At 42.3% G+C, this 14,364-nt stretch overlaps 1 protein-coding gene across 3 annotated transcripts in view; it reads left to right on the top strand.

Moving 5' to 3' along the window:
• Positions 1-14,364, top strand: part of TNFAIP8 (TNF alpha induced protein 8) — a 507,922-nt gene that overhangs the window by 285,206 nt on the left and 208,352 nt on the right. Inside the window, exon 1 of one of the 3 annotated variants that reach the window (XM_085632656.1) lies at positions 11,632-11,815. The exons of the other annotated variants lie outside the window; for them this stretch is intronic. Within the exon in view, the coding sequence (XP_085488782.1) occupies positions 11,803-11,815 (13 nt within the window). The 5' untranslated portion in view covers positions 11,632-11,802. Of the gene's footprint in view, positions 1-11,631; positions 11,816-14,364 lie in introns of those variants that run through there. 3 annotated transcript variants of the gene reach the window in all.

Here is a 14,364-nt window from a genome sequence, read left to right on the forward strand (position 1 = left end):
AAATATTGCTTTGGGTCTTAGTCTTCTTCCCAATGCCATAGTCAAATCATCCTCTTCAACACATAATATCTTATTCAGACCTTTCTCTACACAAGTTGTCACCACATTGTCACCATTATTTTGTACAACTGCTCTCTTTGGTCTACTATTTGTTTTACACATTTTGTAGAAGTGACCTTTACGTCCACATTTTTTACACACTTTATCAAGAGCATAACACCTCTTGTAGTCAGCCATGTGGTACGTACTTCCACATCTGGTGCACATTTTCTCGTGCGTTTTGTTATACTCTGGATTCCCTTCAGAGTTGTTGTTAAACTTTTTAAAGGGTATCACTTTCCTCCCACTAGTCTCATTGTTCTTGTTACTGCTTACAGCAGCCACATCCTCTTGTATCACATTCGTCGTACTTGTTGTACTCTTTCTTTTCCATTTCTTTCATACATGTCTCTGACTGTTCCACCACCTTGGCTATATCAATGGCATTTCCTAACGTTGGATTTTTTTGCTGCCCACAATCTCTCTTGCATTTTTTTGTTGCAACATTGCACAATAAGCTGGTCCCTAATCATCTCATCCCTCATCACGCCAAAATGACACTTAAGAGATAACTCACGTAAACGTGTGACAAACTGATCAATGGTTTCCTCGCATCTTTGGGGTTGCGTATAAAACTTTTATGCCTACACATTACAATGTTCACTTCCTTAGCATACTGTTTCCTTAATCTTTCTTCTGCTTCATTATAAACATTCGTGATTACTCTACCTTCACTGTCTGTACCCACAGGTAGGAATCTGAAAGCATGCTGTCCTTCTTTCCCCAAAGTGCTTAATAACAATGCTTTTTTTCTTTCGGCATTAAAATCTTTCCCATCTAGTGCTATTATATAATTTTCAAAAATTTCAATCCATTCGTCCCATTCTACGGGAGGGTCACCTGGTTGTTGTAGGAACAATGGTGGTTGTATTACAGTGCTCCCCTCCATGGTCTATGACTAACTGTCTTAATGCAACTTCCTGACAATTTTTTTTTTTTTTTTTTTTTTTTTATAATCTCAGCCAAATTGATCACCTAATGTGTGAACAACCAAACAAACTATTTTCTATAGCCACATGCACTCTAATTACCCCAGAAATGTATTTACTCTTCTACTATTTTTATATACTTATATATGTATACTAACTGACTGGTGCCACCACAATTTGCCCAAAAAAAATGCACTCGAACTGTATACAGTATCTGTGAAAATAGCATTAATGTTCCTCCTTTTTTTTTTTTAACAGTATATCGTTAAAGTTCTTTAAAATAATTACTCTCCCTTCTCAGCGTGTTGATATTATGTCCCTTCGTCGAGAAGCGCACTCCGTAATTATTTCCACGTTAAATCCTCAGTTCGTTGCCTTGGTAACTGAAGAGCACGTACACAAACAAAGGGCACGCAGTACGCGCATGCGCCAGTGAGCGTAATGATGTAGATCTTCTGATGACACCACGGCGTGAAGACGTAGTGATACAAACCCTTTGCTGACGCACCACAACCAACACAGACGTCGATCCCGATCGCGCTTCACCAGTCTCCAGAACAGATGGCGTCGTTCAAAATGCTTCACGCGCACTCGTCACTGTCGGGATGTCCTCTCGTTGTATACCCCAACGGTAAAGTGCACGTTCACTGTGTTTCCTTTTGAAAGTTCAAACGCTCACCTTTAGATATAGACATCGCCTCGATTGAATCCGCATAAGTAACTCCAATAGAGCAATGTCTCACGTTGAATACATGAAGTTTTGGTCCATTACACGCATATATTCCCTTCACAGTGGGCTTTTCTTCAATATTGAAGGATTGCAGTATGTCCTTCCAGATCTTGGCAATCGCGATATTTACTCCATTCTTTCACGTTGGTTATTCCAATTGTTTTGCACGCAAATGTGGATTCTTCTTTTGCCAATTGAACCACAGGTTCACTCTGTGCTTCCCTTGACTCTCTTCCTCCCTCTCTTCACACTCTTCTTCACTCGTTTTCCAAATTTTTTTTTTTACCCAATCTTCATGGTTCAAGATGTGTCTTCCTTGTTTGAGGTGTAGCTAAATCATCACCATTTGTTGTAGTTAAGTCCTCACACCAGAGGTAGATAAGAATAGTAGTTTATTGGAAGCACAGAGAAGTGTTGGCAAGCCCACCAGAAATCAGCTTACAGTGGTAACGCTCCAGAACATAGCTGTGTCACTAAGCATAGCAACATCAGAATGGTATAAGTATTCCATACTTAAAGTAACATAACACATCTCATGTAACAAACCAATTTAAGATTACAACAAAAACATTAAGAGAATCCGTGTCAGCAATGTAGGTACTGTTTATATTTCACATTATCAACACTCTTAGGGAGTGCAAGCTTAAGTTCGCTGCTTCCATGATGTTGTGTTCTGTATTTATAAGGGGCCATGATAGAGAGCTCTGAATTTAAGGCGAAGACAGTGTGAGTTTCTCACACTGCTTGTCAGTGGGTCAGAAAGATGTTCAGAATACCTGGTCATCGACACTGTGGCGCCTCTGCAAAGAACACCAAGCAATAGTCATGTATTCCATTTGCAATTGAGATTCTGTTCAAAGGTGTGTGAAGGTGGTACACAGTTGTTAAAATATTGACAAGGTGAAAGTAAAAGAAAATGAGTGCATGCGTTGTGTGTTTAAGGTGTGGTGAAGTGAAGGAGATGAGCGGAAGTACACTCAGGAGAGAGCGAGAAGAGAGTGCGGGAGAGGAAAGAGATGAGGTGTAAGATATGCAGATGGTCGAGTTGTGGAGAGAAAAAGGGCGTACATGGCTAAAATATAGGAAAGAAAGCTAAAGTGATCAAGACATTCTGAGGACCACTACCGCTCCCACAGGCCTCAGTAATGCTAAATTCACAGTTTCAATTTCAGAATGTAAACATTTTCAATATTATTTACTACAAAATCGGTGCTAAACACTCTTCTTTAACAACTAACAACTGCTGACAAAGCCACTTGCCCTTGCTGGTTTCAGGTATATGTAAGTTGTGTTATTTGTCTGGATGCATCATGCACTAACAAAGTGCAGGGAAGAACCAAAATACGGATCTGCCGGCACTCTAGAAATCATAAAAATGTTGTTTACATGTTTATGCCGCACGCTTAATTACATAGACCACATTTAATTAGGAACCCCCACATTCTACTTAAAGCCCTGCTAGTACCCTTACCCACCCCACAACCCTGAAACCCCCTGTAAAACCTTTCCCAACCTGAGTCCTAACCCATTCCATAGCCCTAAATCACTTTTTAAAAATAACAAAACTATTGTCATAAGAAGCAAATACTTACCTATGTGGTAAATCCATGCATGTTAAGGTACCAAAGAAGACCTGCAAGGTACTTGCCTGCGTCGTAAAGCCATGGCTGGTAAGGTGACTGTATACCCTTTATACAGGTCTCCCAGGAAGGGAGATGGGACTCTTCTCTTTTCCAAGGAAGCGGCGCATTAACTGTACTTCCTTGGCCTGCTTGGTAGCATTATCCAAGAGTGTGTTTATAGTTATTAGTCCATGTTCTCTATCAGGGAATACTAATCTGTTACTGTGAGTTGGGCAAACAGACAAATTACTACAATAAACCATACGATGCATGACTACCTGGCAGTCTGCCGTGCGTGTCCCAAGCGTCCCTCCCTCCCTTGACGTCTTACGACATAATGTGGCGCTAGTCGCAATGAACAACCTGTATAGTTTGTTCCATACGTTTTAGTAACTCTTCATGTCTGCTCTCTGAGAGGTGGAAAGAATACAGAGTCAATAAGATGTTGGATTTTGTTTTAATGCAGGAGTTCTTCAGAACCAATACAGCATGGCTGCTTGTGTAAAACCTTGCAAAACAAGGAGAGGGGCTCAATTAAGTACAAAGAGATAGAGCACCAATAACTATTAGGTTAAAAAGAATTTTCTCTTTGTGCTAGAATAGAAACTTATGTTACATAAACAGACCTAATATCATTCACCCACTTATACACTTTCAGACAAGGTTGTGACCGCCTAACGTGTAACGTTGGAAAATTATCAGTAAAGAAACTCTTTCATTAGTAAAAAAGCATTGATTGAAATGTATTGACAAATTAAAAAGAGGTATCACATGATCACAATACATCAAATAAAATAGTCAAAAACAGGTGACTAAGAGTCAAACCTCACCCGTGACAGTAAGATAAAAATATATATGTACGTTGTATTAAAAGACACACACAGTTATAAAGTATAGCTTTCAGTACAAATTAAAAAGGACAATAGGACATACATACAATTGTGTAATGGGAGGAACAATGACAGACATCAGAGTTATGTCTTGGATGTGTGGATTTGTGATTACTGTAAACAGAGACAGTCTGGTGACAATGCACCCTAATTGCTTGGGTTTCTGTTCCGCAACAAATTCCACCAACAATCTATGCGTCGACGCGTTTCGGTGGTGTATAGTGATAAAAACCACCTTCTTCAGGACTGACAAAATTAAAATCCTCCACAGAATAACTTTAACAAGAGTCCCTAAACATAAAACATAATATGAGCATTAGAGAAGAGCAAAATGCGAGAAAGTAACATACATATACATGTTTTGATTACACAATTAAAAAATTTTCCTCTTTCACTAGATAGCAAACAATGCCCTTTAGAGAATCTAACTGCATCCTAATTAAAAACAGAGTAACCTCAAAATTTCCAACATTGCACTGAGAAAACTACATTTTAGGCAAAAGGACGGAAACAAATCTCATTCATCACTCATACCTTAGTCAATTTTAGCAAAATTCATAATGGAGAAAAATGTTTTTGAGGATGTGACCAGTATACAAATGTATAAATCGATTGTTTCTAATTTTTGGCCCCACTTTATTTTTATTAAGTGAATTCTCTATCATCTGTCATGGTTTTAATTATATAGAAAAATGGTAAAAAGTACCTACATCTCTGTCCCAATAAAAATTGCTGACAGGTGATTTAGAGGCTAAGACGAAGCCTACAAATGGCGTGTAACTTTATCTGAAACAAATGGAAATTAAAAATATCACAAAGTGCTTAATATGAAAGCTGAGTAGGGCCCATTGTTAATACTAGTATTGGTAATAGTATTTACAGTCAAAGAATATTTTTATGCCGTATTGTCTCACCTTGGTCCAGTCTGATGGAGTCTCACTGCATATATGAGGTCATGTTCATTATTTAGACATTTTGAGACGTTTGTAAAAATAAGAGAAATCCCAAGTCTGTTTGGTTGCACTTTAGGGATGATACGATCTCTAGGGGTAAACAATAATGAAGATCCAATATAACCCGTTTGTTTTGTGCATATCGATAAAGGAATAGGTTAGTACTTAGTCAATTGACTGGGACACTTACCCTATATGGGGATGCACTAGTGGATTATTTGTTAGATTGCCAAAACATCCTTTATACGAGCCGTCCTATCCGGGCAAGATAGTACTTTTCTAATTCACCCGGAGGTCTGGGTACGGCTAAAAGTGAAATGAATATAAAGTTCAAGTTAATCGTGCGCGGCAAGATTTTGTTTAAAAAGAAGACAAATGCGCTAATCCTCATTCAGGCACTATCTGTCATACGGAAATTTACACCGCTCCCTCACTAAGTAGCAGTGAGCTGACCCTTCATTACTAAGGACTTCGTTATGCCGATGATGACCCGAGCTCAAACTGTTCTATAAACAGAACGACAGAGTTCGGCTAGTCTGCTATATTCCGTAGGTGCAGAGGGACACCGCTAGTCTGAACGCTTGCCTGCTACGTGCTGGTATCAGAAATAACATCTATGTATAGAAAGAAGGTAAAAAACGACTTCTAATAATCTTACTCATAAACCATCCTGCCCACCGATCCCTAATATTTTATCCCGAGTATGAACTCTATTGGTCTGACTGGCTGAGCCGGTGTATTCCCCAATGAACTAATGAGAGTCAACGCAGTCACCCACGAGTACGGGCCAGTGTTAAGAGACTCCGTAGTTCCTTACCTGCGAGGATCGAAGTACGCGTTTCAACAAACGTCGCAGGGTTCACACCGTCTATCACAGGACCTGCTACTACAAGCTTCCTTTTTACTACTGCTATTTGAGCACGTGGTTTCGGAGATAGGCATAGAAAGCGAAAGAGGACTCTAACATGGGATTTAAAGAAGGTTAATAGCCCAATGTTAAAGCAAGCTCCATATTGGAGTGGAAAACCGCTTAGATATCGTTTAATTTATAAATGCCAAATCTAGGTTAACATGTCCTGTAGCATTGTAAATACATATGCTGTCTTCAAATAAGTATGCATTGAATGTATAGATTAAACAAATTACACAACTTTCCTGCCAGAGATCTATTTCTCCAAAGCAAGAGCACGTCAGATAAATCACCCCAAGTAAGGTGTGCCAAGGAAAAAGTAACTGGCCCTAGACAGCCTTTAGATGCAGCGGTTTTATGGACTAACTGCAGGCTCCCATCAGAATTTCATACATGCCAATATCTCGAAACCGGAAAGAGGGAGATAGAGAAATAAGCAGTGGCATAGCCAATAGGTCTCGCTTTAGGGACCTTATAAGTATTTAGTTATGCAGCAGAATATCCTTGGTGCAACAACACCAACTGTTGCATGGCTAAACACTTACAAGTTCCCAAATGCGAGACCTATTGGCTATTCCAATGCTTGTTCCAAATGGCGGAAAAAAAGAAAACAAGTTTTTGCATCTGAACCATAAACTAGAATATTCACTGCCAGGTGAAAATAATTCAGATTACAGTTAGGGATCTGTACAGAAAGGTAAAATGTTTCTAGTTGTAGTTGTACACATACTTTGGATTTTGTGTGAGTGCTAAATAAAATAACAACAAACAATTGTTAGGCTCATAACTTGACTTATTAAGCAATTATTTTTTGTGAATGTGAAAGTGTTTTAGGGAGGGGTCTGCTCAACCTTGTACAATGATCCAAACCCCTAGGTCAAAATTGTGTCCAAGGAAGGTGAAATGTTGTATTCAGCATTACACCCCCGTAACTCCGTTTCAGAAAACGAGCAGAGTTATTCTAACATGTTTATTAGAGCAATAAATAATACAAATTAAAAAAAGTATATAAATAAAGTGATTAGTGAAGTGCTATCAGAATTGTCATCCACTGACAGTCTCTTAGGGCTCAATCCTTTCCAGGGTTTTATGTCCACTCCCCTGCTCCAGATTGGGACAGCCTGTGTGCATAGATACCAATCTTGGTCTTGCTGTAGGCGCAGTCCAGCTTTAACTGCCAGGCCCCGACTCCTCTGAATGGGAACACAAATAACGAAGACATCTTTGGTCGTTTTTACCATTAACACTGACTCTGACGCTCTCTTTGCTAACACATTGTGTTAGTGGCGGTAACACTGAATATTGATCCTACACATATTGTTAATGTTTTTGTACTCTTTTGGATAGTATGACTACATTTCCAATTTTTAGTAGACGACATATTTTATTCCGCTCCATCTCTTGTAGCTTCTGCAGAAGTTTCTTTGCTCCTGCGACAGTTCGCCCCGATCTTTTCAGCGGGAGATATCCTTCATGGACACTGCCATTTTGAGGCGTGTTGATGGTTTTGTTGTAGTGCACTAGGGGGCAGGTAGCATGTTACTGAGCAGGAAGTGCTTGCTTGCTAGAAAGCTAAAATTGCAGGAAATTGTAGTGGGAAGTGTTTGGGTGTTCTGCATGATTGGCCAGAGTGGTGCTCTTGTCTTAGTTTGCTTTGCCTATGCATGTGATGGGAGGAAGCGGTGTGAGTGATAGAGCACATGCATTTTATACCAGTTTGCTGTTGATTCTGCGTATCTATGCGGTCTCCTTGGATCTACTCATCTTCGAGACTGGAGCAGTCCACAGTATGGCCTGGACGCAGGCAGTAATGTGTATGTTCTGCTACAATCCCTAGAGGATGACGATGCTAAAATATCCTCCCATTTTAGTGCCTCAACCACACTGGAAACCTAACGCAATACTACTGTGCTTGAAGAAATACTTGTATACTTTTGACTTTGTGGGGGGTCCAGAACGTTCCACTCAGCTCTCGGTTCCCTCAGTGGCCATCAGTTCAGCAGGAATAGGGAATGCACTTTACGCTTTTTCTTTCACAGTGTGCTGCACTTCACATTTACCGCGAAAGATTTGAACTCCAAAACTTAAGCTGAAAGTAAAGGATATCGACAAGTTACATTTGGATGTAGTTATGCATGCATCAATACGCACTTAAGGCCATCCGTTCACTTTCACGTTTACACAACAGAACATTCAGCATATTGAGTAATGAAAAAATGTAGAGCACGAGTTATTTTTAATTTACACATCCCCCTCCCCAATTAAATGGAATCCATGGACCCCCAAAACCGTGTCCCTCCCCAGAGGAGATTTGTTTTTATAATGCACAGGCGTCTGTACTGATTTTTTTTTTTTTAACTGTACTGCTGATCTGCAGTTCATTTTTACAAAATTGCCTTTTATGCCCAATGAGTGGTCCCTCTGGGACTGCCCTACCAGGCCTATGTTGCCCCCTACCCAACCCCCTATATGTTTTTTTTTTTCCTTTTATCAGGAGATGGAGTCACTGAGTCCTAAAATGGCTGTCACAACATCACTGTTGATGTAGTGGCAGCCAATCTGAACTTAACTCAAAATCTGTTGGATCTGCATATCCTCCATAGCGCAAAAGTTGCAATTTTATTTTAAACGTAATTTCTCTAAAACTATTTAACGGATTTATACCAAAAAACATGCTTTCTCTGTCATTGTGGGGTAGTGGGAGACCTGAACATAATAAATTAGCCCTATTCATACCGATCATGAGTACGTGCCACTTACTCTTTGGTCTTTGGAGTTGGATGGATGTTTGGGATATATATATATATATATATACACACATTTCTTTTTCAGGGCACAAGTCCTAAAAAAAGAAGTGCGGGACCAGCCAAGTTAGGCAGTATGCAAGTGACATCATGGTGCATGACGTCACGGCACTTGATAAATTCAAACCCTTCACTCTTGTACCCTTCCACTATCCTTTTGCAATCTAAATAACAAGCTCACATGTCCTCCGCTCAAATTAATTAAATATCTCCCTATACGAATTCACAACTAATCCTTTTTTGGTTCCGAAGTAGTGTCCCCCCTCACCGAAAAAGCGCTTTGACGCCTATTCAGGGGTAGTAAGCGCTATATAAATGCAATTACATCACACGTGGCATCACAGGAAATTACCTCACTGGATGTGACATGACAAAAAGTGGTACAAAAGGGGGTGGTGATGGACAGAGCATCGGAACCAATCAAACACTCACACCCAGTCAACAGATCTGGGTTTAATCCATCACCGTTCTTTAGCCCACTCTGCCACCCCAGTTCAGACATGGCCATATGCAAATCAGTCTGACCCTGTGCCTCATGGGAACAGTCCAGCCCGAACTGCCAAGCCATGTCTTCCCTGGACCGGAAACAAGCTTCCTAGGACCGGTTTCTGGCATTTCAGCCGTCTTCAGCCAGTGTTTGATTTGCTCGAACGCTCCGTACATCATTCCCTTTGGTATCTCTTTGTACGCCCTAAGTTGGCAGGGTATGCCCAGACGTGGGTCCCTTGCTCACTTTGCCACTGGATTCACGATAGCCTGGCTGACGAGGGTTATGAACCCGAAACCGGTCCCAGGATGCTTGTTTCCGGTCCAGGGAAGACATGGCTTGGCAGTTCGGGCTGGACTGTTCCCATGAGGCACAGGGTCAGACTGATTTGCATATGGCCATGTCTGATCTGGGGTGGCGGAGTGAGCTAAAGAATGATGATGGATTAAACCCAGATCAGTTGACTGGGGGTGAGTGTTTGATTTGCTCTAACGCTCCGTCCATCATTCCCTTTGGTATCACATTACAAAAAGTGACATCAGATATTAAGACCTCACATATATGTTCATCAGGTGTCATGAGTACATTTAAGTGCATTACGAGATTTAACAAATGAGATTTTGCGTCAGGGTTGTGTAAAAAAAAAAACGGCACAACCCGATGCAAAATCTGGGCCTCAACTAATACATTAGTTTTTTTAAACCCTGCCACAAAGATATTGGTAACAAGGAGAAGCATGATAGCAGATCTGTTCTGCTTAATTGGTTGCAAAGTCTGTTTTTAAAATATCTTATGGGGTTAAGGCACCTGCTGCCGAGATCTTTGTGTGCCCAGTAAATATCAGGGAATAGTAATAAAGGGTAAGACAACTCTGGAGGTTAACGCTTTTGCTGGAGAGATCTGTGATAAGTATGATCCCAGATTTGAATCAAATTGGTATAGGGTGCTAATGAGTCTCCTGCAAAGCACAATATGTAACTGGTAGATGACAGATGTTTATGTAAAGTAGGTGTTTTACTGCTTTTAACACAAAGATCCTTTTGTAACTTGCAGTTCCTAAATTGTAATCCTTCTAATATAGCACAGTGTGAGCTATGAAGGACGTGTGACTCCTACACCCTGCAACCCTCACTGTCTTATGTTACCCAAATAGCCCCTCCTCGCTGCCTGCAGCTTGCTGCTGGGAATGGAAAGCAGACAACGTGCAGGCGCTGCTGAACGTGTCTGATAGTTACACGGGGACAAGTTCAGCATATTACTGTGGTTGTGTGCCTCTCATGGCTTTAAGTGGGCCGGGTCTCACCGGGTCTGAGCACCGGCAGTTTTTTAAAGGAAGATACAAGACGGGTCTCTATCAGGCTCTGTTTTGTTCCCTGGCACAGGCTGTCCGTTTTTTTCTGGACTGCAGTGACAGCAGGCACATCGATGTGCTCATACTCGCACTGCTCACTTCTCACTAGCAGAGAAGTTACAGCATGACGTCATGCTAGGTGAACCTTGTAGGGGAAGGGAAATCTTTTAAAGAAAGTCATTTTCTCTGGATTTCCTTTCCCTTTTTGAAACTGAGGAGCAACAATATTGTCGTGGTATCACCAGGGCTTTAAGTGGAAGCATTTTCAATATTATATCCAAGCCATAGTTGCTGCTTATTTATCATATGCAGCTAACCACCATTGGCAAAGCCAATAGTCCTGACTTTTTGTAGGTATGATGTTACTTGTATCATATATCTGGATGCAATGACAGAAAAAGCAAAATACAAGTCGGGCGGCACACTATGCTAAGCACAGATTTTTTGCATAGGTGTTTTTAAGGCACGCACTTAATAATATTGGCCACGCCCCTTTGAGAGACCCTCCAGTTTTTTCATTCCACTTAAAGCCCTGATGCCTCTTCTTCCCTATCAGTGACTCCCCGTTTTGAAATCCCAGATTTTCCCTGGACTGAGTTAAATATTCGCTGCATCTCATTGGCTGGGTTTTCCTAGGAAAACTGCTGAGTTCGCCTCCTGGTTGGACATGGTGTATGTTGAGGGTGCACATTATCCTCTCTGGACTATTCACACTCTGGTTTGTCCTCTTCTGTCTTGGAGTGCGGCGGCCACAGCCCCTAGAATAACCAGGAAGGCACCTTCGGCCCTCTGTTTACTAAACACACATTTTCTGTTTGCTGTTGGCTTCCAGCTGGGTTGCCCTTCTGGTGTCAGTAATCTTTGCTACGAGTGTGTTGGATTGAGCTGGTCCGCGTAGAGGAGCCGACAGTGCAGACCTGGATCCAGAGCCGAGTGTCAGAAGAGGCAGCCGGGGTTACCACGTCCACTCATCGCCACGCGCCACCGCCTGCCCACTCGCCCGGCACGGCCCGCCGCAACCGCACCCATGCTGAGGGCAAGTAAGTGGAACCTCGTCCGTCCCGAGACTCCTTTGAAGTCCTGCCACGGTGTGTCCGCTATTAGCGGTTTCAACAAGGTGTAATCATATTTAGGGTGTGCCCCTGGAAGACACTCCGTGGGTCACCCTCCCGCGCAGCCTCGCGTTGGCAGCGCGCGCTGCTTCACCTCGATGGTCGCCTGTCGAGCTAAGTTTTTAGGAACATGATGGCAAACGAAACCGGATATTTGGAAATGGGTCCTTTGCCGGCTTCGGTTGGCCTTCTGTGCTAAGTCGTGGTCGAAGAACCAATAGTGACAGTTTATAATTGATATTTCCGCGTAATGAGGAATAGCGGGGCTCACAGGCAGGAGGGGAACCGCCCTGCTGACATCCATTCATCACAACTTCCCGTGACAATGGGGGCATTCGAGCTGGCACCTTGTCCGGTGCCTGTATGTGGCTGCATTGGCCCGTTAATGTGTCGTGAGAGTGTGCGCGTGACAACCCATGACGTCAGATAGCTTTGGTGCCTTTTGAGGTTTGAGGGTGCGCACACTCCTGGGCACCGAGGGTACGTGCTCCATGGACGTGTGACATCATTGCACCACTCCATCGGCATGCGGCTCGAGATGCTGTTGTATGTTAGGAGTGTAGCTGCTATTACTGCAGCAGGTGCAGTGACACTAAGGCGTGGGGGGGGGGGGGGGGGGGTTGGGGGGTGCAACTGCCAGCCAATCAAGGTTCTAATTTACTAAAAAGCCAGGAGCGGCCTTATTCCTCACTTGCATTTAGGTACATGGCTCCCTTGCTGTCACTGGCTGTGCTGTATGCTCCTAACAACGGGTGTTTCATTAATATCTCTGCTTGTTCAGTATACGTAGTAAAAGGAGAAGTGAGATTACATGGAACCTACGCATGTTTTCTGCAAAGTGCAAAACCTCCTTAGGGAATCAACACGATACAACACGTAACCCTTACGATGACGATGCAATATCGTTTCTGGTTTTAGAGCAAGTACTTTTTGTAGAGTGGCAGACACAATTGTCAAATCCTAAAAATGCTTAGAGGGCCATTCAATTGTGTCCTTTGGCTAGGAAGGAATTCTTTAAGAGTGAGCCAGCCACTGGGGTCTACAATACGATCCTGGACAGAAGTGATGGTGAACCAGGTGTGGCACTTTTTGTATGTTTTGTTTTGGGTGTCCTATGTTAATAGTGACATGTACAAAAACCTCAGTGTAGAAGGACATTAGGGAAGCTGTCCGTCTCCCTCTCACCGGAAACTCTTAGTGAGGAGGCATGCAATTATGATCTCCCAAACATGCTTGCATCACATCTTGTGAGAACAAACGTTGCATGTCTGTATGTGGTTAATGTGCATGCTGTCTGTGTGCGTCTGTAATATTAGTGCCTAGGCCTATTCCTCAGCAGGCCCTCGGCATAGGGCCTTTGAAGAAGGCAGCCACCCTTCATGACATTTGGGGCTTTATCAACAAATTGTGCATTGATGTGGCCTCATCATTTTGCATTACACTACTTTGTCACCCTTCCCCACGACTCCAGCAACAGGGACTTTACATTGTATTTTGATTTGGAAGGCTGAGGAACTTGTTTATTTGTGGTTTAGCAATTTTTTTGCAGCAACTTAAGTTTTGCTTGTGAGGTGCAGTTAATATTTTAGGGAAAAATTAGTTGAATTTCTTCTGGAAGGTTGTTTTTAGCCCATGCCTGTCTTTACAAACAGATATACACTCTCCCCCCCCCCCCCCACCCCCAAGTCTGCCAGATCTATTGTGAGGAAGGCAAACGAAATGTGTACCCTGTTTACAGTAAAATAGGCAGAGAGAGATATAAAAAATGTACATAACAACTTTACACAATGTACACCATAGCTGTAGCTAAGAGTTCCAGATGCTGCAGATGCGAGGAAGGCAAAGGAGCCATGCAAACTTTGGGTTACCAAGATCCCAAAAATGGCAGCGTCTGGTATGCCAGGGATTCTCCTAGCTATCCTTCAGAGCTCACTTTTTTTTTTAGCCCCAGACGAAGTTTCTTTCTACTGCTGATAGCCATGTGGTGGACATTTCAGCTTTTTGAGTTCCTTTCTGCCACCAACTGGGGCATGAAGACGGATCACAGCCTTTGAGACTGGATCTCGATTTGGGGGTCTTTCCTGTAAATTTCCATGATTGATTCCCCTCATCTCCTTATTTAATGGCCTACTGAAACGAGTCTTGGTTAAAATCAGGTAAACAGAATGCAGAAAGTTTCCCTCACCCAGCTATTTCATGCAGATGATCTAATATATCCTCTGGATGTCACCCTGCTGTGAAAGGAAACATGCTGTTTTCTTTGTTAGACCCTCACCCACTCTATTAGTGGCATGCTTGAACCGGGACCATCCTGATCCCTAAAAACCAGGATGGGTTTGTCCGTATTCCAAGAGTATAACAAAAATACCTTAATCAACCAAGGTATCCCTTTAATTGTGGTTGTTTAGGTATGGTAAATGTATACGAGTCAGGGTTATAATGGTCCTGTTACCCTAATAATTGGTTGACCTGTTTCT

Source organism: Triturus cristatus, chromosome 2_1, assembly GCF_964204655.1.
Source record: "Triturus cristatus chromosome 2_1, aTriCri1.1, whole genome shotgun sequence".
Classification (NCBI taxonomy): domain Eukaryota; kingdom Metazoa; phylum Chordata; class Amphibia; order Caudata; family Salamandridae; genus Triturus; species Triturus cristatus.